The sequence below is a fragment of the Struthio camelus genome, chromosome 18 (genome assembly GCF_040807025.1).
Source record: "Struthio camelus isolate bStrCam1 chromosome 18, bStrCam1.hap1, whole genome shotgun sequence".
Lineage (NCBI taxonomy): Eukaryota > Metazoa > Chordata > Aves > Struthioniformes > Struthionidae > Struthio > Struthio camelus.
The window spans coordinates 16,743,295-16,770,499 of record NC_090959.1 but is presented as its reverse complement, the minus strand read 5'-3'; the positions used below and the strand labels follow the sequence as shown (position 1 = coordinate 16,770,499).

Below are 27,205 nucleotides of genomic sequence, written 5' to 3'. Positions count from 1 at the left end.
AAATCAAACTAGTTCGGTTGAGCGTTTCAAGAAGCCTTATATGCTGCAGTGAGGGCCAAGATCTGAAATCAAAGGGAGAGCTGTGTGCCTTCTGCACTGAAAGAGCAGTAAGCTGGCAGTGGAACCACATGTTCTTGGCACTCCCAAATGAGCTCAGTGTCTAAAATTACTACTCACCGTCTGTGGTTATCGGATGGCATGTGAACAGAGGAGGATGAGCTTTTACAGACCGCCTCATGTCATGGCTGAGCTGACCCTGGACTGTCTATTCCCCTAATGTCTTCCTTACCTTTCCTGACCTCTCTCCCACCAAAAAAAAATCATTGAAATTCTCTCCTTTCATCACTAAGTCATAAGAAATGAGATTCAAGATGGCAATAGCTGGCCTCTTTGATTCCTAAAACGTGATGAGAGAAAGATTTCAGAGAGGAAGATAGGCCCCTTGCAAGCCCTTAGGAGCTCTGGTTGGGATGCAGGGCCCAGTAACACCTAGCTGTTGATAAGGTCACTGACAGATGTTGCTAATTCCTGCCAAGCCAGATGGGGATTGTCACATCATCCCAGGAGAGGCTTAACTCTTACAAGCCTACTGTTCTGTAGGTGTATAAAGGCACATCTTTATAAGAAGTAAAGTACATGTCATGCAGCTTTTTCCTCAGGGTAGAGTGGCAGAATCACTTTGCTGAGGGCTGCAGGCACTGCTTGATCTTCCTTTTGGAAAGCTACCTTCCCAACACCAGCTCCCCAAGCTCCCTGGCAGAAGGCTAAGGGCTCAGTCACATTCTCTTCTGCCTTGCTTGGGTGGCTGCTGATTCTGCTGACTTCAGAAGATATCCTCTAGGTTCTCTCCCCCATAAAAGAGCCCTACATCAGGCTTTCACAAATTTGCACAAAAAAATTATTCTGCCATGCCTATGTCCTTTCCACTGGTTGGAATGCAAGCACAGGCCTTCCTCCAAAGGGTACCACTACATGCCTGGGGCCAAACAGGCATACGACACCGAAAGTAATTTCATTACTCCTGCGCAAACATTTGGGGAGTGCATGTGGAAAGACACTGATAGGCATCATCCATCTCCAGGTGACCCAGTGCCCAGCATATTCTGAGCACAGAAGGAGGCAGGAGAAAACATTTCTGCACATGCAGAGACAGAGGCACAGCAAGAAGGAACAGCTGACACAGGGTAAAGGAACCTCTGCAGCGTGTTCTTCCTCCAGCCAGCACCTCAGGTGGCCCTCTTTGGTCATGAAGGAGCAGCAGAGTGCAGCTAGTGGGCTGAACAAATCTCACACAGGCACAGTGCTCCTGTCCAAGTCAAACAGCTGCTGCAGTCTGGCTGTGCAAAGAACTGCAGCGATAGACTGCATCAACAAGGCTTCGTCTATCCAGGCACCTCACAGAGCGTCCTGGCTCTGTCTGTCTTGCTGATCATGCCACATCATCAACGCAGGAAAACAGGCTCCCCTTGTGAACACAGGCAGGCTTAGCTGACAGGCCTTTCCACAGCCTTAGGGCAGCTCCCAGGCTGTCTCCTGAAGGGATCCACTTGGACATCGCTGATGCTGATGTATCCGTTCTAACCTCAGGGAAACGGCCTTTAAAGAGCTCTTAGGGCAGGGCACGGCTTGCCACTGCCCAGTGCTGGAACGTCCTTCATTCACAACATGATGCTGGGGCGTGACTGTGTGTCGATGTGGAAAGTTCCCTCAGAATTGCCCATCCCATCGTTCCCTCTCATCACAGCACGTGAGCAGTGGAATCGACTTCCCCACACCTTGACTGCACACAGAGGAGAGAGACCTGGATTTCCTCCCTTTGCTTTTCTCTTGGGTCTGGTATTCTTCACTTCAACCAGGGAGAAACCTGCTGGTGTTTTATTCATCAGATTTTAAATGTCTTTCTGAAAAACAAATTAAAAGGAAAGACTATTTCAAGCAAAGCTCCAAGGCTGAGAGTGAATATTTTGCTGTTATAGTAACAGTGTAAAGGATTGCAGCTCTTGCCAACTTTGTGCATGAAAACACGGGGGTGGGGGGAAAGAAGCTTATTGCTTCTATAAATCACCTTGTAAAATGTACCCTTTAAGCTAGATATTAACAGTCCTCCTTAAGCCACAGAAACATGGAAGAGAATATATTCTCTCACTCCTCATCAACCCCCAAGAGTATGTGGTCTGGTAAGCAGAGGAAAGGCACAGTGCCCCAGCTCCCAAGGAAGCTAGAGATGACCAAGTTTGCTGAGGATCACAGACCCATGCTCAGGGAGCTGTCCTGCCTGTCTCCCACTGCCGGTGATAGCTAAAGGAGAACTCCTGGCTTTTGTTTTTCCTTGAGGAAAAGCAGAAATCACCATGACTCCTCTTCAGTGATCCATGGCTCCTCCAGAGGTTGAATGTACCATGCAGTTCTGACTCTTCACCCCAGAAATGAGGGGACCCAATTGGAAAGAGCATCCCAAGAGATCCTGAGGATGATCAGAGATATGAAATCTCCATATGGACAAGGGACAGATAAATTGACTAGAACTTCTTGAGAGGAAAGAGTCATTTGAGGCCTAATAGGAAAAGTCACACCTGTTACAGGAAAAGTGACTATGTAGTAGGCACTCTCCCAACACAAAAACCAGGACAGAGCCCATGAAATGAGTAGGCTTGAAACAAACTACGTTTTCCCCCCTTTACAAGCATAAAATTGAATTCTGCTGTTTACCACTACAGGATATTAAGGCTCAAAGTCTAAATGTATTCACAAATGGATTAGGTAAATTCACAGAGGAGAGGTCTGAACACAATAATCCAGATGCTACTTCCATCTTGGGAAATCCCAATTCTTGATGGCTGGAAGCTGAAAGAATATGTTAGCAAAGAGGTTACTCACTGTTTCTTACCCTCTTTCCCTGGCATCTATTATTGGCCACAAAATAGGAAGGATCCAGGTCCAGTCTGAAGGAACTTTTGGTCTCCATTAGCACAGCAGTTTGAATGTCATGATCTCTCTCTCTCTTTTTTTTCTTTTCTTCTTCTTCTTTTTTTTTTTTTTTTTAAAAACACACAGCATTTGCAAGAGATGAGGCTCCTTCCTTCCCCTAGGTATCTCATTAATTCAAGAGAAAAGAGATGTCAAATCAGAGCCAAACATGCCCCATGCTCACAGCACAAAGTTCTTATTTAACCTCAGGAACGTCCATTACAGCTTTGACATCTTTCCCCCAAAACACTGTGTGGCACTGGAGGGTACATACCCAGCAAGCTGCTGTTAAACTTCACCCCAGAGATGACGGCATTTCAGGGCTGGGAGGAATGATCCCTAGATATGTCTTCCCCACTCTCCATTCGTGCAGGGATTAATTAGACTTAACTAGTTATCAGCTAGATCCACAGATGAAAGGTGCTATTCATAGATAGTATGGTTTTGGAGTCCAAGGCTTCAATGAATATGCATATAGCACCACAGAGTCATTTCATCTAGGTTTCCTCTCCAGAGGAACTGAAGTCTCTGAAATTTTTCTGTTTCAATAGATTAGAAAGTAGTTCGACTCATTAAATGTTCAGAAAAGGCAGAGGGGCCTCTGGGTACAGCAAGATCTCATTTTTCAGCTCCCCACATTGTTACAACATCAAGCAGAAGTTTTAGCACCCACTGATTTTTTTTTTTTTCAACCAGGGCTGAGGAAAACACAGCAGGGAACTATATGAGCTTGTTTTTAAATTATAACTGTACAAGTTGTCAAAAGGGAAAAAAAATGCCTGTAAAGTATTTCTTTTATGCAGCAGCACATCAGAAATGAGTAGAGGGGACACCACAAACTGTCAAAGCCATCCTTGCCAACAAGTGCAAAGTTTGCCTTAGTCCTTTACCTCAAATTTGTCCTCCACAGGGCAGGCCAGGGTCTGCATGCAGAGCAGGCAGAGAACTGCAGAAATATTCCATGCAAGGCAAGAGAGCCTGGCAGCATACTGAGATTCAGCTTTTTTCCTGCTCCTAGCTGGCACATGCAATGCCAGCAGCTGGCAATCAGCTATCCCTTCCCCCATCCCCACCACAGATTTTGATTCAGCTTAGCAAAAAAGCATTTCACAGCCAACATCGACACAATAAAATCTCTGATTTTGTCAGGCCTGGGCTTCCTCTTCAGCACAAAAGAGACTGCCCCACACCAGCCAGCAGAAAGCTGTTCTTGCCAGAGACCATTTTCCCTAGGGGTAATTCTTTGTCCTGAGCAAGGTGTGTTTAACCTGGGCTGGAGTCCTGCCAGCTGGGCTCCGCAGTAGAAAGCAGGGCATTGTTTGGAAGCCAGGCTCTCCCTGCTGCTTTCTGAAAGAAGTTTATATTTGGCTACAAAGCTCACAATCCACTCCCAGGGCTCTGTGCTGTTAACTCATTGATGTCTGCCCCACAACAACAAATACTGGAAGCTGGAGACCAGCTCCCAGCACATGCCTCCATACTCAGCAACCGTGGACACGCATTTAACATCGCAGATCAGCAACACAGGGGGCATCTTGCATGAGAATCTCTCATCCAACAACTCTCAGGGGAAGAGTCTTATAAGCCTTAACGCTGCTCTGCGCTGAGGAAGCAGCGAGAACTATGTTGCACCGTACAGAATCTGGCCTAGCCTTTGTTTCTGTGATAGAAGCTGATAATGAGAAAGGACAGCAGGTCTATTAGGGTCTGAGAAGTTTGAGAAGATTTATTACATACTACTGGCAGAAAATGAGCACGTTATTCAACAACTTCTCATTAGCCAGTTATAAATCTAACCGAGAACTTTCATGTCATTGAATGTCCTTCATTTTGTTCCACAAAATAAATTTGGATGTGTTAGTGCAATATATATTACTTCTTTCCACATAAATAAAGGACGGCTAGCCCCAAGCAGCCACATGCAAGTCAAAACAATCTGCCTGGCTTCAAAATAGTGAACGTGGGGATCTTTTTTGCTTCCCTTAAATTTTTAAACAACTACAGCTCAGCTACAGGTCTCCAGAACTACAAGGAATAGAACTGTACCTTGCTAAGAAATACACTGAAAAACAAAATCCTCCCACAATCACATTGCTTCAGGACTTGTAGCTTTTATGAAAACCCCACCAAGTACTATGACCTTCATAATAAATTAAAGTTTTCTCTACCAAAAGAAATAACTTGTATGCAACAAGATGTAGCACCTAATCATCTTCACTTCCCCATTCCTTGTCATCTGCCAGGAGAAACATTAAAACTTTCCACTAGTCCTTAACTTTCACCCTTCAGTACCAGTGCCCTGGTGTAACATTTCACAGCAGACCAGATGGGTTTAATTCTTTCAGTTCGTTCTAAGGGTAAGGCTTTTCAATATGTTTCTTAAGATCTTGCAGGTGACTATGACGGGGAGACAGGGGGCCCCTGGTCTCTAGTGGTGCTGGGAGAGGCATCTCTGCTCCTCCAGCTCCCTTTCCATCCCAACACACTGACCTATTAACTTGACATGACAGACAAGTCCCAAGAAATTGTTGATGCTGCTTCCCCTGTGCTCCAACCTTCAGGTTCACTTCCCTCACCACACTATTTCTACCCCACAGACTCAGAAACACAGGGCTGCCTCAGCCTCCTGCAGTCACAGGGTAGAGGATTGGTCTTCAACTTGGCATCAGAGGAGCCTGCTGTCTAGCTATAGGCTAGATACAGAAACCTCCCACAAAGGAGTAGGTCGGAGCGCTGCATTCACCGCTCTCCAAAGCGGCCTAGAGACCCTAACCCAGGTCAGGCTTGTGTCAGATGCTACACAGACCAAGAGAGCTCCTGCTTTGAGCATTAACGGATTAACCAGAGTGGAAAGGTAGAGAGCACGATACATCAAAAGGGGTGCTTTGCTCAAGGTCACGCTAGGGCACAACTGCAACGCAACATGTCCCGATTCCAAGTGCAGTGTCTTGCCCACATGATTTCTTCTCCTGTAACTGCTGCAAAGAGCTGCGGCTGATTCTGCAACCAATACTTTACAAGAAGAAAGCCTCCAACAGAAGTACAAAAAATAAGTCTTGTGCTTTCTGGACTCATCTTCAGTCTCACGCTGCAATGGGAACGTGCTAATTATGTTACAATTAGTGTTCACTAAACACAGCCAAAGGAGCCACTCCTGGCAGGCTACATGTGATCCTATCACAACCCATTTAAAAGAATTGTTAGCTGTTGCTGTGGCAGGCCTGTGTCAGAAGCGATGGAGAGAAGAGCCCTGTCCCTGCTTCTCTGCCACAAGAGTCTACTGCTTCCCTTATGAAACAGGGCTGTTACATTGGTTTAACAACAAAGCACCTGTGATGTTAACCGTGTTAACATAGCAGCCTCGAATCTGATTTATTGCAGCCTGAACTTTAAACTGGCTTTATCCATCTGGGTACATTCAGCCAGAGAGACATGAGAGCCAAAATCACAAGGTAGGAAGTAAAACCAAAGAGATACGTATGTGTGGTTGGGGGCGGTGAATTACCATCATGCAGGCTTAACACAGCACGAAAGTCGAGGACAGGACAGTACTGCAGATAAGCAGCTACACAAGCAGAAGCAAGTTTCTAACCCTGCATCCAGCTATTCAAACCTTCATTTAAGCTGGCTTCCTTCAAGAGCTGTGCATAGTAAAATAATCCCCTCTAGAGGAAGGATGGAGAAGTGAGACCATTTAACCAGCAACGTGAACTCTGACTACAAGCTCCCAAAAGGGGCATCTTCTATGAGTTTGTACATTGCCCCAGGCCTTGATCTCAGTCTGTGCAAAATAAGAGGGTATGCACCAGGTCTGATCTGGAATAGATGTTTCAGCCCAAAGGAACACCCTCTGCAGAGCCTAGCTAGTGCCAAGATTACAAATGCAAATAGTAAATGGCCCAAAGAGAACTTACTGGTTCTGAGCTGGTGCCATGAAGAGGCTATTCACAGCATGATTATTTCCTACTTCCACGGATATTCAGACACACTTCACCTTAACACGTCACCTTTAGTTTTCTTACTTGATCTCCCATTCCTCTGAAAGTGGTGGCCAAGTACAGCAGACTTGTTTCACCTCTGATCCCTTGGGGATTCTGGAAGGAGACTGCTCATGAATGACAAAAGACAGATGAGCCTCTGGACTGCATCACAAGCAGGGCCAAGAGCGTATGTGGTCTTTCACAGATGAAAAAAGCTCTGCATAAACAGCATCATGGATAAGACATGCTTTTAACAGATGTGGAAAAAGGAAAGTCTATTTTGCAGCAATTACCTAGTTCAGATATTGCTGGCAGTCTAGGCTACACAAAAGGTATTTATTCCACTTTCTTTGTGTGTTGTGTGCTCCACACCAAAGTTCCGTGACCAGCTTAGAAACACTCTTTGATATGGGCAAGCTTAAGGGATTTGCCAGAGGTTTGAGGTTCAAGTTCTCTCTATTGTCTGCACTGCAGTAACACCTGGGAGCCCAAGTTGAATGGTAAGTGCTGTATGCATGCAGATTATACAGGCAACTCGCAAAATAAGCTACATAAGCATCTTTAGTAGAAGCAGTCCTTTGAGACATCACGGGGGAGCAGCATCACACATCCTCTGATCTAGAGAATAAATAGGAAGGACTGCACTCGGATACAGGACAAAGGCCAAGGCATACAGTAAAAACACGGAGCAACAGCAGTGCAGGGGATTGAACGCAAACCTTGGGCAGTATCCCATGGCATGTCAGTGAGCATGAGAGCTCTCAAAACTCCCTCCCAAAACTCCAGGGAGGGAATCATCGTTGAAATTATCCCTGTGAACAGTTTCCTTTTTAATAAGACAATGTCTCCTACTGCAAGATCATTTTACTGCAACATTTCCAACCACTACCTACTACCAATCTACCAATTGGTTCCTACTACCATCTACCAATCTCTGCAAAATAGAAAAGGCAAAGTTTTAATTACAATAGACTTAAAATATAGACTAATTGCTTAAAACAAACCTATTTACCAAGGAAAGGGAGACATTCCACTGCAGTACAGTTTTGCTTTCAAGACTTTCCAACTTTCCTGAAGCAATCATAGTATTTCTTTGTACTTGGAAGAATAAGAGCTTGAGTCAAGCTTCATGCCTACTTGAATCACATATTACCTATAAACATCTTACATAATGTAGCTGTATTGAAGTTAGGTGAGTATGGCTATAGGGTATCAAGAGTAGTGTCAGTGTTGTAACCACCACATCATCTAGACTTGGTCTGAGTAGGGTTAGACAGCATCTCAGAGAAAATACAAACAAAGCAGAGTAATAAGACATCATCGTATTCAGGACTGCCTGTTGAACTGATTCTGCTTCCACCAAATCTTGTGGTTAAGCTCACATCAACTTCAATAGGAAAGTCAGGTCAAAGCTGGGGGTATATGGAAAGCCCTGTCCAGGTGGATTGAATTTGCAATTCAAGTCCAGCGCACCGTACTGATGTCCACCACAGAAGTGACAGCTGATCGCTGGAGTCGATAGAAATTTGTAAAAACAAGATTTAAAATAGCAATTTGCTCCTGAACTATAGCATATAACAGGCATACACAGTAACAAAACACAGAAGGGTTTTTGTAAAGAAGAAGTAATTCCAAGTCTGACCTTGATCATAACCTCCCTCATATGGTCTGGTACATCTATTTACATTTATTAAACATACTTTTCAGCAGAATAAACTGTGTATACTGGCCCTATATAGTCAAGGTTAAACACGGTTATATTTAAGACAATTTGAGCAATCCGGTGAAGATACTGCAGATACTAGGCAGTAGCACTTCAATCAGAAGTGAACGAAACATTTTTTTCCGACAGACACACTCCAGTCTTTCGGTGTTTCCTGGCAGAAGCCAATTTATCTACCATAAAATTCAACAACCTCAAAGCTGAACAGCCTCTCAGAGGGAACACAGTTTGACAGAGCTTAAAGGGAAAGACAAAGATCAGTTTACAAACTGTGAAGAGCTGATAGTACTGGATTTTCCTGCTTGAGCAGCAATCAGTCCTGGTGAGGCACCACACAACTGTAGTCCTGGCAGTCCTTGTAATCACCATAGCCTGCGAGAATCAGTCTCTTCCACTTGCACTCAGTGACTGCAAGCATGAGTAGTCTTCTCCTAATGAGGTCTCTAAATATCTCTCTTTGATATTTATTTCATCCTCTCCATTTCTGGCCAGTTTAAATGCAGCCATTCTGGCAGCATTGCTGAAATTCAGAGCCTGGAGGCAAACTGTGATTTGAGGATCAAGAAAAAAAAAAAAAAAAAAAACACACACACACATGAAAAAGCTTCTTCTTGCTTAAAAGAAGTATTAAGAGGAGAGTGACCATTCTTCTCCTGTGTTCCTGATGACATACAGCTTCTTGCTGGCAGAGCATCAACAGCTGGAGCTAAAACAGACAGGCAACACATCTTTTCCTACTTGCAGATGAGTGACTTAAAGGATGATGAATGACTATGCTGCACTTGTGTGGGAACTGTGAATTTTACTGCTTCCAAACAGGACAACCCTACTCCATTTCAATTTCCTTTCAGAACTTTCAGTTTTCACACAACAGCCACATCCAGCAAACCTTTGTCAAAGCAGCGGGGAAGGGAACAGCCTTCACTCTGTCTAGATTCCTATACTGTACTGGGGTATCTGTGTACTGGTCTAAGCCAGTGCACTTTGGGGAAGATATGGAAGCCAGCCAGCCAGCTCCGGGAAGAACCAAAAGCACATCTCAAAAGAAAGAGCTTATGGTGATGAAACTACTGACATAGCTATAGTGTATGAGAGGTGAACCCCAAACTTTACAGTTAGTAGCTTGGGACTTTGTTTCAGGAAAGCACTTTACAGTTAGTAGCTTGGGACTTTGTTTCAGGAAAGCAGTCACGCTATCTCATGAAGTCTGCCACTAATTCAGCACATCCAGGATGCTTCCTAACTGTCTGCTCTCAAAAATCGTAGAATGCACAACCATTCGATTCCTTAAAATCAATGGGCTGTGAACCCAAAGAGACACAAGCAGCCTTCTTCTGAGCCGGTCTGCTATAAAAGCATATATATATAAGCAGCTATGTAACGGTAAAGGCAGCTTGAAACTGAATTTGCTCAAGTAATTGGGATCACAGCACAAAAAGACGGCTGAAAAGGAACAAAGTTACTCAGTAGAAGTAAGATGGGTGTCATAATGGTAGTAGTGATCTGGTTTTCCTCAAGTCAATGAGTATGGTATTTTCTGGTCTACACAGTCTTCTCAGCTTTTGCTGATTGTGCTCAGTTTGAGCTTCAAATATATATTATTGTTTTTCATGGTATTTTCTATGTTTCTAGGTAACTGGCCTCCATATGCTTTCAGAAGAAAGGGCCTAAAAGACTCTCTCCAAAACTAGCATATCCTGCTTATCTGATGTAATTCCTGCTAAAAGCTTTATATTCAATACACACAGCAACCCTTACCACAGGATGTTACGGCAAGAACAGACGTGGCGCATCAGTGGAATACTACTAGTTCAGTTACCAAAACGTCCACTTTTCTGTGTGAAAACCACTACAGTTACTGGCACAAGGTAAGCAGGGTTCAACCCTGCTGACCGATAACATAGTAAGAGAGATTTTAAATTTGCATAAAGGTCAGTGCAATGATGAATCATCACATGACTGGCTAATTGAAGAAAACTGAATCTGATCATGAGGAATCACCATCACCTGAAGTATTCAAAGGAATTTAGTTTCTTGGATGGAAAAAATTCTTTTAAAAATTTGCTTTTTCATGGTGATTAAGTGCCTTTGCAGACAAACTAATAAAATCTAGTAATGCATAAATCCATGTGCAACTACCTTAACTTCTATTTCGGTTCACTTTATTTAAAGCGGACAACCAATACTGTTTTAAACTGTTCCTAACTTAAATAAATCTTAAAATGGCATTTAAAGTTAGACTATGAAATGTAAAGATGAAATACCTGCTCTCAGCTCTGTCATCAACACTGACTGGCGGCTTCCTTTCTCCTTCATCGCTGGCAGAGAACGATTCATAACATTACCCCTGACCTCCAGTTAAGAATGTGCAAGACAACAGCACACCAGAACATACATTTATACTGTTTGACTGTCCTGCAATTTCATGTTAAGGATCAATATGTCAGTTACTTTCCTCCAACAAGACATTTTCATGCTGATACTGTAGCGATACTTTCCTATTTTCTTAATTAGGAAGCATCCCATTTGACTTTATTCTATGATCCAACTATACTGAGAATTAAGCTACTTCATTGCTTAGAGAGACCAATTCCATGGAACCAACGGAGCCAATTCTAGCCACCCCTCCAACCAAAAGGCCGCATAAGTCAGCCTTTGTCACACTCTAGACAAGTCAGACTGATGCAAATCGATGATTTTTCCTAGGGCCTTTAAAATTAACTGAAGCCTCCTGAAAAAGGGCTAAACACCATTCCGCTCCATATCTCTTTGCTTTATTATAATGTTCTTTCAAAAGATGACACTGCAATTCAAGTCTAGTACCACTCTACAAAACAATGAATAGCATTCACTGGAATTGCCATTCCTGTGAAATTCACATAAAACACATCAGGAAAATTAAAGATACAGTATTCCACACTGACCAAATTTCTGTTGGCAGGAAAAGCAGAAGAGGCTTCAAGAGGTCGTTCTAAGCCATTACAATAAAACTCTAATAATGGGCGTTACAGTGTTTCTTGATTTCTGTTTAAATAACCAATTGTTCAAGCCCTCCTTGACAGAGTTAGTGGAATTTAATGTCACCAAAGCAAGGTGAAAACGGAAATACCTTGGTTGACTGCTACTCTCAAAGAGGACCACTGTATCTTTAAATGTATCCTGGACTAAACAACAAAAGTTTTACCTACACTTGTTAAATTATTGCACAGATTATTACACTGATAAATACATTATGAACCCATGGAATGTTACACAGTTGGGAGTGAAAAATAAAAGCAGCAGCATTATCCTTGAAACCTCAACCATAAGGAAGAGTTGGACAAGCACTTCTTGAAATGCAATAGTTATTAACAGGCTTCAAGACAAAAATGAAACATTTTAAAATAATCCCTAACTCCTAGAATTAGATTCAGTTCCTGCCTTGGGAACACTCACCAAGACTTCTTCTCCTTTGCAAGTGGCACTCAATTTGAATGTCTTGAAGTTTCTCTGATTTCAGACTATTGGCAGGAATCCAGCTGCTCTGTGTCTTCCAAAGTTGAAGCCATACAAAGGAATAAAACAAAGTTTGAAACACTAGGAAATTTGAAAAATGTTGCAATGCCCAAATGTTGCAATTGCCCAGGTGTTATTTCACCTGCAGCCCTCACTCCAAGCAATCTGCTTGTATGACTTTTAAAAGCATTACTAAAAGGTGCAGGACTGAAGTACAGGAATACTAGAGCCTTGCCTGTCTAGATGCTGAATTAAACTCATCAATAAGCCACACCTTTAGGGAGGCAGCTTCAGCTCTGCCAAGCTATAATCAGTGCCTTTGTTTACAGAGCTCATGATTGAGGAGACAGGAGGGGAAAAAAAAAAAAAAAAAGCAAGGGGTAAGAAAATCCAGTACATAATGAAAACTGACTCCCAAACGTTCCCTCCACACATCCAGCCTGATTGTACACATCCTACCAAACTGCTTTCCAAAGCAGACACGTCCTAACATCCTAGTCATCTACTCTTTGAAAGAGTAAAATCAAATAAACGGAGGCTTTGCAACAGAAAACGCCCTCATTTCATCATCTCCTCTGGAAGACTTGGTAAATCATTCAGATTCAGACAAGTCAAAAATGTTGATTCACCTGTCAAACTGAGACACATTAGCTTTGTCACTGCAGCTTTAGTTTCTGCCAGCTCTTGAGTTACATTGTTTTTCAGTATCTTCCACTAACACCTTTCTGGGAGTTGTATCCTTGCATCTCAACAGCAGTACCTAAAGAAGGCAACTTTTCTGTCACTGTCTACTTAACTGGAAAAAAAAAAACGATATTCCAAAACATTTGCCTTAGTAGGACTCTGGCTGTTTAATTCAGAACCTGAAGTCTCAAAAAACAAACGAACAAACAAAAATCCTAAAACAAACAAGGGGAAAACAAGCACCCATCCGACAAACAAATGGCTAATGCCAGTTGCAGCTCCAAGTGATGTACAAGTAAATCAGTTTTCTCCTAGGCTAAACACACAGCTGAGGAGAATGTACACATACACATCACAGTATTATTGACTGAATGGATTGAAATAAAGCTTATCCTCCTACAAACTATTGCAGGAGGTTTATGAAAGAGAAACCGTAATAAATTTGTACACAGGAAGCTGAATCAGCTTCACATCACCTCAGACAGACATCAGCAGTCAGATAATGCAACCGGTCAGATGCATTACACCGCCACCATTACTGCAACACTTCAAAGATTAACTGTCAGTCAAGGATTTGGCAGTGCCGATTCATATAAATTACACACCATGGCCTTCAGGGTACATGCCTTACAGTTTTGTACTGGGCAGCAGACAAATGACAAGAATAAGGCAACAGAAGTGTATGCATAAAAATACAAAGTTACATGTATGACATGCAATTAAGCTATGACAAAGGTATATCTGGAACAGAAGAAAACATAGAACAGAAGAAAACATAGAACAAAATCCTTGTTTTATATCAGGCTGTAAACCTTGTTTTCCAACAGTACCACAAGCAGCATTGAAAATTAAGATCTCTCCTGCCTTTGTCACTTCCACAGGCTCATCGTGTCAGCAAGGACGCTTCACACAACTGGCATGGCTCAGCCTACACTGGTGCTTGGGTCATGAGCAGTACTGGCTCCTGCAACTGCACTAGATTCAGAAACGCTTTTATCAGGAGAAGCAAAAAGAAAAAAAAATCCCAACTTTTGTAGGAGAAGGCTAGAGAAAGCTAGAAAATTATTTTTTTGACCATCTAAAAGATCATATGAATAGAAAGACAGCAGGGGTTCTGCAAGATCAGAATTCAGGGATATAAACAGAGATGCTCTTACTCAGACTGTAAATCTTTAAAAACTGTTACTTTAAAAACTATGTAATTCAATTTCCCTCACCATTCCCTTTCTGTCTTTGCTGCTGAATACAATTATATGGCCTCTTGACTTTTGACTATTAGTATAAACTTGAAAACCTCTGTGAAGGGAAAAGAAATAAAGCATTACTTGAGATAACTTGGACAACCGAGGTTGATCACTTGCTTGAACAATTAACTCATTTAAGTAAAAGGTTTTTTGGACATGTTTTAAGATTTACAGGATGCACAGAAAAGAACTCCATATTGGTACCAAAGCAGACCACACAAAGACATCATGATTTACAGTTTTCAAATGAGCTGATTATTTTCAGCTATTTATCCCACCCCCCAAAACAGAACTAGTAGGCATACATAAGAAGCCTTTGCTGTTAAAGGCAGGAGTCCCAATTTTTCCACAAAAGTTATGGTGTGTGTGTCATGCAAACCAGTTTGTTGGGTCAAAACCGTGACATAACAATCTCCTATTCCATTCCTTAATGCTGACAAGAACTTTCTAAAGTTTCCAAAATAGTGTTTCCTTTAACAAGGTCCAGGAAGAAAATCTGGAGAAAGACATAATAGAAAGAGAGATACAGTTTGACAAATTAATGATTAATTTTGAAAACATCTACTTAATTTAAGTTTGACTATTAAATCCAGACATCTACTCATCTGGAAAGGGGCTTGCTGCCAGCCTCTCTCCCCGATGTTCTCATATTTTCCACCTATTTTTTCTAACTGTATTTTTTAACAAGTTTGCTACACTGCCAAGCTGCCAAGTAAACGTCCAAAAGGCCATAAGCAGCAGAAAAGAAAGATGTAACTTATCAGGACAGATGAAATAGAAGGGTAGAAGGAAGAAAATCAGACAGAAAAGACAGACTCTACTAATACTCAAATTGGGGGAGGAGTACAGAAAAAGAAGGAGAGTTTCACAGCTTTACATTACATGTGGAGGAAAGCTGCACTGTGTAAACTCTTAACCAAATGAGTAAGAAGGGCAAGTAGAGCCATCCTAAATCTCTTTTGGCAGCTCACACTGTTATTACAAGTCATTATCTGGCTCTAGATTCTTTATTACTTCTAAGGAGAGAAAAGTTTTAAAAGTCTTCACACCTCATAAAGTTTAAAAACATATCTCCAATAAAAAGTATCTTAAATACCATTTTGAATTGCCAGATGTAATGTGGTCCCAGCAATCCATAAGGCATTGAACTAGAACTGTGCAACTGCAATTTGCTTATTTAATGGCTCTCTTTTTAAGATATACCCTCTCCTTTGTTTGTATTAAACACTTCAGGTCATCTCAAATTATATGAAGACTGGATGAAGACCTATAAAACTACACATGCAAGGTTGTGCCATGAAAATGTGCTTGCACTTTTTTTTCCTGTGAACCTCCCTGTTAAGAAAGTTACTGTACCCAGCTTCAATAGTGCAAGGAGATTATATTTATCGTTATTCTTAAAAATGGGAGAGCCATCTTTACATAGTAACAGGATTCAGACACTATTTTTTTTCCCTAAACTTGGATAGAAGAAAGGAGAATGAATGGGAAGGAAGCACAAAAGTAATAGACCAGTACGGTCAACCAAGATAATCAAACTGTATGTGAAACTCTCTCCCCTCAATCAGCCAGCATAGCCTCCTTTCCCTAGCTGTGCAAAACAGGGTTAACAGAGTTCTACCAGTTCTGGTTATCCCACCCATCATCAGCTGAAGATGCCTTTTTTGTTGCCTTAGGAGGCTTTTTAGTCTTGCTCTCCCCTCCTGTGTTTTCCCAGTTGGTCTCCCAATTTTCCCAGCTGTCGCTGTTACTGTTCTTGTTGTTGGAGACTGTTCCTGAACCCCACACGTCCCAGCTATCGGAGCTCTTCTTCTCTGTGGAATTGTCCACATACGTCCAGCTCTCACTGCTCGGAGATTTATGAGCTTTTGGTGGGTCTGAGTTGCCAAAGGTCTCCCAGAAGCTTTGATCTACAGCATTGTTCTGGTAGCCCTCCCCTCCACTGTTCTGGTAGCTGTCTCCCTCAGCTGGTCTTTTATGGGAGACAAGAAAAGGGAGGAGGAAAAAAATCAGTTATGACATAAATGACCATAAACAAAGAAAATGATAATGCTACTATCCTTTGCGCAAACAAAAAACGAAGATAAAGGCAGAAAAACTAGATGTATTGCTCAGAGCGGCATAAGCTTGTACTCCAATTCACAGATTTTGGTCATAGTCTAAAATAGTAAGGGCGGGGGGGGGGGCATTTGGCATGCATTCAAAACATAGATGCAGTACTCTATTTACTCTCAGTTTAACAACTGGCATAAATAAACAGTTTGACTGAGTCGAGCTTTATATGCCTGTGTATTACATACAGAAGGACTACTAGCAAAGTAGTCCCAAGAGGCAGAATAATTTCTTCAGATTTAAAAATTACCTGCAACTCCTATATTACAGGGAACGTACAAGAGTTGAAACTATGTGTTTAAAGGGACAGAGAAAACAATAATTAAAAAAAAATACCTTTCACAATTATCATCTGTTTTGCCAGAAAAGAAAGTGGTGACGTCTCGCCATCCCTTACTTCCAACTCCCTGAACCTAGAGAAAAAGGACACTGTTTATCTGGACAGAACCAACATCTGCTCTAATCACCCAAACAGCAAAAACCACCACACATTCCTCCACTTGTTGAAATGAAGATAACATATTTCATCAAAAAATTTCACTCACCAGGCATTAATATTTTTGATGAGGAATTAAAAGGTTGATGTAAAGAAAATACATTTGACAGCACTGTGTTGCTGGAAGATGTGAAAAAGTAGGTCAAGCTCAGCTTTTTCACCCACTGTTGTCAGTAACAGCTTTGAATTCTGTCCTAAGCTTTCTTGACAAAAATGCTGGAACTACTCCTTGCATAAATTGCTAAATATTAGCAACTCATAATAGTAGTATTTCCCAGGTATTGTGCACTACTATAAAAGCCGGACAGAGTCAGCAGAAATAGACTCTCTACATTTTTAGAACTTGTTTCAGCTGGATGCACCCACTTCAGCACGTAAGTAGCAGGTGCTCTGAAATCAAATAAGCTCCAGTTCCGCTCACTAAAGTACCTTTTCACTAGTTTGAAAGCTGATTTGCACTGCCATGTGTTTCCTAACCAGCTTTGTATGGATGCTCTGTCAAATGTAAAAGTTAGAGGCCTCAGTCACTGAGCTATATACATGAGGCACATGAGGAGAAACTACTTAAGGATGTTTTTGTAAGCAGAAAAAACTTAAAGTGTGCTAATATGAAAAATTCAGATTAGGAAGACTGTCTAGATCTTTTAAATTACTAGAGCATAATAATTTTTAAGAACTTAGAGTCCATCTTAAGCAACGTAATGACAGTATTAGTGCTCCGACGTTACCAAGAAGTATTACAACGTATGCGATTAGATTACATTTAAGTTGTTTTACAAAACTGCTTTCACACATTTTCAGTAGTTTTATTTCAGTGCTCATGCAACAGGCCAAAAGTGAAGTTCTAGAATAAATATGACTGCTAAAGGAATCCGTCTGGGGATATGTCAGATTGGCGTTGTGCTAGAAACATGAATTCTGAAGTGACATCAATGGAAGTCACTATTCTAAGTCACAAATACTAAGGATGGGTCCCAGAAAAGTTGGCAGGCTTTAAGTAAAAAAAGACCTCGTAAGAACTTAAATGTTACAAATATTTGAATAAAGTAAGACACTAAAATGGCACATGATACGGCTTCCGGTGTCGACATTCACTGCGCTAGAAAGATAGGCCCTCCTATGTAATACCACAGAAGTTATCAAACCACACATTAGATTCTACAGTTGCTGAGAACAGAGTACTGCAGAGAGCACTTACCACATTACCAAATAATGATAGCAAAAGAACAAAGACAAAGAAAGATTCAAAACATTAGTAAGTTTAACTGTACAAAAATAATGCAAGCTGTCTCCATATTCTCTAGCAGACGGTTCCCTTTTGTGTTTGGGACACCAACTGTCTCACAACTTCACATCAGTGCAGCCATTGTGACGATTACATCATATCTGTATAGACTTCTTCAATACTAAAGCACAAGTATTGCACATTGAAAACTACAATGTCAAAACTTAACTGCGTTCAACATATGCAGAGACTAAAGCTGCCTTGGGGTTTTCTTTCAGTAAAAAAAACTTAGGAATATGGAGACTGGCTTGGTGTTTGGCCTCCTCAAAGGCAAGCAGGCCACTTCATACCTTGCTGGCCAACTGTGATACCCCCACGGTGACCTCCTCAAAAATTTTCCCCTCTTTCACCTACATGAATCAAAGTATTAGTAATTAATCATAAAACAAAGTATTGTGACACCTTAAAACAAGCTTACTTATGGTAAGAGCTAAAAATAAAAAAATTTTTAAAAGGTGAATCAAAATATACTTAATTCAAATAACAAGGCTAAGAAAATAAAATCCATAAAGCCTGTCTAATGGGGTGAATCTCAGTCCTTTGATGTTTATGGGAATTTTCTACTGAAATATCTAGAGTTTGAGGAAGGTATCATTACATTAACACTAAACATTAAAATCAAACACATTGGCTTAAAAAAACCCTCCAAATTTAACTTTTATAAGGAATATATTTTATTGCATTAAAAAAAAAAAAAACTGTTTGGGGGAGGTTAAAAGCAGCAAAATTAAAAGCCTATCGGATCTATATTATCTTTTATAAATGCTTATGTAAATATTAAAAGGGCTCTGAAATTTGGTGTCCTTCACCAGCTAATAACCTACAGTCATTCCAAAGCAAGTGACTTTATAATCACATGTGCCAGGCCATCACTGAATACATACTTTAGAACGTAACACTTATTTAGAACTTGCAACACAACATCCTAAGGGAAATACGCTCTCCCCTCCTCCCCCCCCCTTTTTTTTTTTTTTTTTAAAGTAGGGTGCAACATTTCTCATTAAATAGTGCTACAAAATCTAAGTCAGCTCAATGAAATGTATGCTAAAAATAATATATCTAAGCACTCTAAAATAAACTGTGGATAATTCTAGGGAATAGGAAACCAATTAGACTTTTCTCCTGTGATTTGAGATGCTATGTAAAGAAAGTTGAATTAACAAATATAATGCAAAAGAAATTATTTTCTGAGGTGATTAAATCATACTTTTCAAATTGAAAATTAATCCATATTCCAAAGTGATAGCATTGATTTTCTTATGAAAACAAAATTAGTCTGCTTTATCAAAACCAATGTATTTTGGAAAAGATATGTAGGTAATTAAGATCACCACATCCTCAGAAAAGGTATTATCAAAATCTTGGAGTTAATCCAAAAAATTCTAGAAGCACAGAACAAATCCATGCCAAATGTGTAAGATGTAACAGTGTGTGTGTGTGCGCGTGTGTTGTGTGTGCGCGTGTGTACGTAGAGAGTGATTTCTTTTAACATACGAAACAGGAAGGCAACATTTGACACTGGAGAATCTTTTGACTAAAACAGGTAAAAATCAGCTATTATTAGTCACTTAGGAGGACCAACTGCCTTGCTTTTTTATGCTGACCACTGATCAATATTTACCCAGATTAATATAATGTGTGCTCTCCATTCAGTACTGTTGAAAGTGCCATTAGCTACATGTTTGCGGTCATTAACAATTGTAAAAGGAAGACAAAAAAAGATCGACTTCAGACTATTTTGGTTTCCTAGAAACAACAAAGCAATGAGAATGACTAATGTTACTTTAGAGCATACTTTGCTTATGAATGCATGAAAACCTTGATATTAACAGATTAACATAAGATTTTGAAAGAATACTAAATAAAAGTTACAATAACATATTATTTGTATTAATAAATTGTCCCTATTCATCTTAAATATACATATTGCTCCAAGTTCTACTGCCCCTGGTGTGGCAGCAGATGATCTAATGGGGCTCAAAGACACTGGGCTGAATTAAAAAAAAACAACACTGGTAGGCAGATGGGAGAAACACTTTGAACGTAATACTCAAAGATATCAGTAATAAAAAGTTTATGACTGATTTCTCTATCCATGTAAGGTGTCCACCACTGAAAGGACAATATCTATGAAAGACTACCTAACGGGGAAAGAAAGTAAGAGATAAGACTTTTGTGGACATAGGTAAGATTGGTGGGGGAAAATATGCCCCATTAACATTTCTTTCCTACTATATTAACACTGAATTATTTGATGTTTCCCCTCTGCTACTGTGCTAGTATATAAAAACGGAAGGATGCATCGACAAACTGGATAGTTATCATGGGAGGAAACAATCACTCCCCAAGGCATCATAATCATGTTCTGTAAGTAATTTACTAGTTCCAAAGTTACCTTTTCCTGTGCAGGTTTGAGAACATTTTCATTTAATGTCTGACCTAACTCTGATGCCTATTTAAAAGCAAAACAAAAAACAAAGTCAGTTATATTTTCCTTTATAAAAAAAACACAGCCAACATTCCCTGCAGATGAGTTTCTTAGCAGTATCTCCAAAAACACATAAAGCCTGAAGCTTTGATTCGTACAAGCAGAATGAGCTGAAAGCACATACAGAAAAGTGCTGCAGAAAACATTACAAGAAAACAAATTTCAAAACAGATGCACATGGCCACAGATTGGGGGAAATGCCCAGTGCCCAAGCAAAGTCTGACCTTGCACTGGAAGCAGAAGCAATGTTTCAGTCAGCAACAACCTGGAAGGTGGGCTCTTTGCTAATATCTGCAGCTGAATGTTTGAGAAAAATCAACCTCTCCCACCCTTACTTTTTCTAATTAATGGGATTACTCATAGGATTAGGCCTTTTCAGCTCCAATTTTTCACCAGTTCTTCTGTCTTGTAAGGCTGCTGATGTCATCTATTAACAGCAATCCAGCTCTGTTTCTAGGCAATACACAAGAGTCAAAGTTGTGACAGAAGATTTTTACAACTTTTTTGCTGCCTCCAGGTTTGCAGGGAGAGAAAACAATGAAATTCAGATATTCCTAACAATCCAGAAGAAAGATGCATAAGGTCGTTGTACTTCAGAGGCAAGCTTACAAAAACCCAAGTCCATAGTCTATATTACAAAATGATTTTTATAAAATAATCATATTGACAAGGACAGCAGGGTTTGCAAATGCTTCATGTGAAATCATTTCTTTACCTACTACCATAATAAGCCTGTAATAGTTGCTTTTCTTCAGAATTGGCAAATATATTCTACTGATTAATTTCTAAATTAGCCCACTGATTAGTCCAAACGGCCTAACCAGTGCTTGCAAGACAAACACCGTTACCACCCATTAGCACAGGGACTAATGAAGTTTAGCTTCCTACAGGTTTGCATGGTATGTGACTGACTACCATTGGTTAGGGTACGAGCCTTCACTGAGTTCCTCCTCGGGATGGAGCATATGTGAACGTGTTTCCTCCCCAGATTCCCAGGTGTCTAAAAAGTCCTTCCCTCAGCCACAGTGCTGCTAGGATCTGCCCTCTACCCAACTACCACTATCTCCAATATTTTTACTCCTTAACAATTTGAAAGCTATCTGAGAAGGCCAAGGATAAAGGTAACCCTGTTTCAACCTTGTAAGAAACGTGAAATCAAATCACATAAGGTTTTTTTTTCCATAGGAAGTCAGGCTAAAAGTGTTCAAGAAAAACAACAAAGGGGATTGAACAGGATTTTCCAAAGATGAGAAATAACGCAGCAGAGTCTATTAAATGTGATAAATTAACTGCTTATCTTACTTAACAAAAAGTTGAATACAATAAATCTAATAGTGGAGGTGTGCTAAGTGAAGTCATTGCTAGAATCAGGGAGAAGTCTCCCATAATCCCATTTACTCAATCGCATAGTTTTGTAAATGCAGAAAAGGGAGATTTGGATAAAACTGTGTTCCCTTTTGAATCACTTCATATTTATCGTTGTTGAAGTTAGAATAGCATCTTACCCACCGCTACAGACACTACATAATGGGGTACTTCTTACAGAGTCTGCCTTCAAACAACACCCCAGTATAATTCTTGGTACACAGCATTCCCGAATCAGACATGCAAAAGGAGATCTCGAAATCACCAGTGCTTATGAAAAGCATGGGCAGAAGTACAGAATGCCTTCTGAGAGTGCAGAGCTTGGATATCTCTATCCAATTTAACCCATTTTAAAGTAGGTTTGAAGAAACATTACTGTATGAAACACACAACATTATTCTAAACAGATTTGACTTAAGGCAAAAAAGACAGCTCAAGAGCAAATGCACATATTTAGCACGAACAGTGACAAGGAGTCCATGCATGAGAATATACGTGAGGGCGTTACCGGCTCTGGCTGCTGCTTGTAGCCCCAAAACTTTACCCAGACAGCAAAAAAGAAAGAGCAAGGAAGGTAGAAGAAGCAGCTTTTAGCAAAAAACTAGAAGCATTTTTTTCAGGCAAGTTAAGTAGCATGAACCTTTTCAAATTTTAACATCTACTGACAAGACAAACAGTGAATACATTTGGCCAGTGGACATCAAATACACTTTTAATCAACGTATTACATCAAAGAGAGGTTATATTCGTGCTACAGAGCAACAGATCAGATGTTTCAGGAACAAAATTTAAGCTACAGTAACAGGGCTTAGCAACATGCTGCTGAGGTTCTTGTCAGTAGCTGTGATGAGCTTTTACACTTCATACTATATTTACAGATGCATACAAATGCTGATAATACTAAAGGAAGGACAAGTTTCTAAAAAGCAAACTGCTGGACGTAGTGAAAAAGGATGGCTCGTAGAACACTACACTTTTCTTACATAAGCCAAGCAGCAAATATTCTAAAGCTTCTAAGCATCAGGTTTGTGTGCTTACACAAGACATTTTTGTTAATCCTGCAAAACACGCGGAAGTTTGGCTTGCTATGTGGAATACTGATATCCTACGGCAGTTGGTGTTCGAACACCAACTCCTGCAGTTTTGTATTTGTTTTGAGCAATTGTATCCTATGCTTATGGGGAAGCATGCCAGGCTAATGCTATATGTACAAGACGACTCTCAGTTCAGAGTAAAATTCCCTATAACATATATGAATATATATAAGCCCTCTCTCACTCGGAACAGTGGCACGTGAAGAATCCTGTTTATAGATTTCTGCATTTTAATTTAAAAGTTTTCAATGTAAACAGATCTTGCTAATGCCAGAGCTCTGCATAATTCAGGTCTGACTGTCTCTCTGCTTATCTTAGTTTGAAAGAGAATATAGTTGTCACTTTTTTAAAAACACGCAGGCAAGTTAACTCTAATAATATTAAGCAGATTACATTTATAATATACTATTAGGATTTAGCAATGGAATGATGGCTTGCATTCCGCTGAATAACCTAGAGCAGAAAACTAATTCAGATAGACCACATTCAAGCTTCACAAAAATAAAATCACCAGCATATTTTATGGCTGCAAACATGAATTAAAGCATTTAATTTTACTGCCTATCAAATACCCCCTACAGTTATGTAAACAGCAGAACTACCACTATTTGTTTCCTGCTTAATATGTTTATGGCAGTTGATTGTAATCTCCATGCAAATAAAATCTAAATTCTTTCAGATGACATCCTAAAATATCATTATGTACCATGAAGGATAAACACATTGGTCTCTTGATGATCAAATCTAAATCAATTGGTGCGGGTAAATGCATGACATTTATAGCCAGCTACTATCAGTAAAGCACAGCTAAATTTATAATCACCTTTTGACTTGCTTGAGATCCAAATCTGGTAGCCTGTGAACAGAAGCAAATATATTAAAGTTTAAATTAACCATAGGCTTTATTCCTAGTAAAAAAAACAAATTTAGAAGTGGTGCATGACCCTGTAAGTTGAATAGACCTTTCCTAGAATTTCACATTGAATGGGCAATATTCTTATTAATTGCTTTGGTATTCCAGATTGTCCTGGGAAGCATCAGTCATTCTCACCCGTGTCGTAAGAAAGGTTCCCTCAATCTAGGTCAGACCTTAGTTAGCCTACACAAATGAGCATCAAAATTTATGCCTCATAATGTACACTTAAGTATCTTTCTTAAGAGGTAACTGTTAACGTTCATGAAAGATCGGAAGACTACTAAGTAGAACTTTAAAAAAAAAAAATAGTAATTTTCACTAAAATTACTTCATTTCTTTCCACCATCATCTACTTAAAATATGAAAAATTTTTACTTCTTCTGGTTTCAGTCTATAAGTGAGTCATGTAACTAAGTGCGCAAATTTGTCAGAACACACAGTGCAGAGACCTTGCCCTAGTTTTTCACAGAACATCCTTCCTAGTACAGCCTCTGCCTAACAAGCCTTCTAACTGAGGGGATAAAATGTCACAGTTCAAGAGAAGCCAAAGGAAGAAAAGGAAAAAGCCATCAACTTGTCAATTGATATTAAATTCCTGCTGAAAAACGCGATTTGGCTTTACTGGGCACAGACAAATTTCTGCTCCAAAAATAATTCTTTTATTTATAAAGTCAGTATAAAAATGCCAGTTGAGTTCTTTTGCAATGCTTATATCCAGCAGACAAGTTAACGGAAATCCCAATCCAGAAACACGAGACACAGTTAAGGCAGAGAAGTGCATTCACTGGGCATGTGTTTTTATATACGATAGGCAAAGACATACATACAAAAAAAAAAAATTAGTTTGCCTTGGTGATACTTTTAAAGATATACGTCTATTAGATTTCAGATCACATTAATAGAGTCTCTTTGAATTTGCAAGAATTACACTGAAATAGATTTTGTTTACTTACACCCTCTTTAGCAGCTGAGGCAATCTTGCTAGCTCCAGTTGTAAAACTGCTCCATCCCTTTAAAAGAAAGTGAAAATGCAGTACTCAATATTGACTGTTTACAATTATTATTCATAACGTTCACGAATGCATGGTAAATTAAGTAAAAACGTTCTGCAGTACAACTTGTCCTGTAGTCATGAGAACTACCCACTGGTGAGAGTAAGAACCATTAGTCTCTCATTGAACTGCAATATTACAATGAACTTCCATTATTTACTTGCATACACACAAGCAATGAAACACTCCACATATCTATTCATTCCACCTAGAGGGAAAAATGTTTTTCCTTCATCTTAAAACAAACAAAAAAAAACACTAGCAAAATATACTTTATAAAGTCTCTTCATTACTAGTCTCTCCTCAGCTTGCCATGATAATTACGTCACCAATGTGCAAATGGCAGAGTGATACTTCTTGTAGTTTTTTTGGTGAGTGCAGTCTGAAGATACTCAAAACAAACCTAAATTGAAATTATCTGTTCTTTACAAAATCATTTGGATAGACTAGTCAGTGAGACTTTTATAGAAAACGTTCCTTCTGATATGCAGTAGCAGAAAATAAATGTGCATATGTATATATAGCATATGTGGGAAAAATGATCATACACAGTAGAAGGAAAATTGTTTTCCTCACCAGGATGAATTATGTATGCAGATAAATTTCACCATAATAATGTCTTAAAATTACACTGTAGTATGTATCTGTGGTCACAAGAGGGCATTTTAATCATGTTTCAGTGAGACTGTATATTCAAATAATGGTTGACAGTAACTTAGACAATAGTGTCCTCTCTCCTTTGCTGTCTTAGTACATTCACAGTAGGTTATGGATGTATTTTCTAACCTTAATTCTGTGGCCCACAATCGATGAAAAACCTAGAAAAGATCCAGCAAAGCTATACAGGCTAAGCATTTTGTAGGACCATTTGGAATAGTATTCCATGGCTCAGCATTCCTTTTTTCTATTATGTTCTAGTGAAATTATTACGTAAAAACACAACATGGAGTTTGGTGTGGATATTCAGATTTTATTCTACCATAACTGAAGCAAGTATTTAAAAATTGTGTCAGTGATAAAATAATAATAATAAAAAAAACCCCAGTATTTCTCACATGCCTCCCTGGTCTGTTGGAATACAGTATTGCAAAGGGCTCCATGGGTAAAATAAACGAGTCCTTTCCTTGATACTACAAGCATTTTTAAACCCTTTCTTTAATTTTACCAGATACATTTGGAAAACATTTACATTTTTTTGGTCACCACTGATCCCTCCCAAAAGTCTGTTCCAAAGCCTAATTTCTCTAAAGATTAGTAAACATCCATAACAACTTCCATGGACAGTAAGAAAGAGACTGCTTTCTATATCCAAATCATATGCTCAGACTCTTCAGAAGACTCCTGACACTAAACCAGTAGAAATCCTCTATATTTCAAAGCGACTCTGAATCCCAAATGTTGTCTGTCCTATTACTTTGCAGCATATCACAGCACCAATATGCACCTGAGTAGCTCTGACTTTTTTCCCATTTTCCTTAAACAATGCATTTTTTAGTACCTCTACTTCAATCGTGACAACTGTTCAGCCATATGCCGATATCTCCTCGTGTCCTACCACAAGTACTTAGAATACTTTCATCACTGCCCAGTACTTCTGGCACCCATATACGCACACATTTCAGTTGTTTTCTATTGAACACACCTAAGATGGTTAATCTCACAGCGTTATCAATGCAACTATTTTCATTGTGTCACTACTTTTTTTTCCTAGTCCTGTTGAGTATTAGATCTTAATTCATTGCTATATATCAGTTCATAAAAATAAGGAAATGAGGATACCAGTTAACCTGCTTAAGTTTCAAACTTTTCCCTTCATTTCTTCTTCTAAAGTTCTCCAGTATTTTTCCTCACTCTTTGAGAATACCACTATTACTCTACATTCACTCTGTACCTGCTTGCAGTCTACAGCTTGTACTCTCCATTTATATTCCCATAAAATGGTGCTTCAGTTCACAGAAAGCTTAGAATAGTTCCTTACCGAGTACAGTGAAGACATAGCATTATTCAGGAAGTCATCTTCCTTTTTTGGAGGGGTTACTGTGTTCCCAAACCCCACGTAGCGATTCTCTTGGCTACTACCATAAGAAAACGAATAAATAGCATCTTTATTAGTATGCATTCATTAAAACTAATAATACCAAGCATGAAAGAATGACAACTGTTTAATAGCCTTTAAAATACACTCAGAAGAAAAAGTCTGGCAGTGCTGATATCTGCATGTGCAAATTCCAAAAATACCTAGCATTCAAAATATAAAACCATCTGTATCATAAAAATATACCACCACCAAGGGTCACCAGTGAA

General features: G+C 39.7%; 2 protein-coding genes across 15 annotated transcripts in view; both read right to left on the bottom strand.

The window, feature by feature from the left end:
- LOC104141538 (DEP domain-containing mTOR-interacting protein) overlaps positions 1 to 12,222 on the bottom strand; it is a 36,508-nt gene extending 24,286 nt beyond the window's left edge. Inside the window, exons 1-2 of one of the 2 annotated variants that reach the window (XM_068912880.1) lie at positions 12,106 to 12,222; positions 10,935 to 11,085 (exon numbers count right to left, since the gene is read on the bottom strand). The gene's annotated coding sequence lies outside the window, so the exon portion shown is untranslated. The remainder of the gene's footprint in view (positions 1 to 10,934; positions 11,086 to 12,105) is intronic. The other variant, XM_009670882.2, reaches the window with a different exon arrangement.
- ARFGAP1 (ARF GTPase activating protein 1) overlaps positions 11,112 to 27,205 on the bottom strand; it is a 26,323-nt gene continuing 10,229 nt past the window's right edge. For 2 of the 13 annotated variants that reach the window (XM_068912867.1, XM_068912869.1), the window contains exons 8-15: positions 26,880 to 26,973; positions 24,803 to 24,859; positions 23,757 to 23,789; positions 22,348 to 22,377; positions 20,382 to 20,438; positions 18,277 to 18,336; positions 16,542 to 16,618; positions 12,992 to 16,065 (exon numbers count right to left, since the gene is read on the bottom strand). In XM_068912867.1, coding sequence (XP_068768968.1) covers positions 15,711 to 16,065; positions 16,542 to 16,618; positions 18,277 to 18,336; positions 20,382 to 20,438; positions 22,348 to 22,377; positions 23,757 to 23,789; positions 24,803 to 24,859; positions 26,880 to 26,973 — 763 coding nt within the window. In that variant the 3' untranslated portion in view covers positions 12,992 to 15,710. Of the gene's footprint in view, positions 12,200 to 12,991; positions 16,066 to 16,541; positions 16,619 to 18,276; positions 18,337 to 20,381; positions 20,439 to 22,347; positions 22,378 to 23,756; positions 23,790 to 24,802; positions 24,860 to 26,879; positions 26,977 to 27,205 lie in introns of those variants that run through there. The other 11 variants (XM_068912870.1, XM_068912871.1, XM_068912874.1 and 8 more) reach the window with 9 other exon arrangements.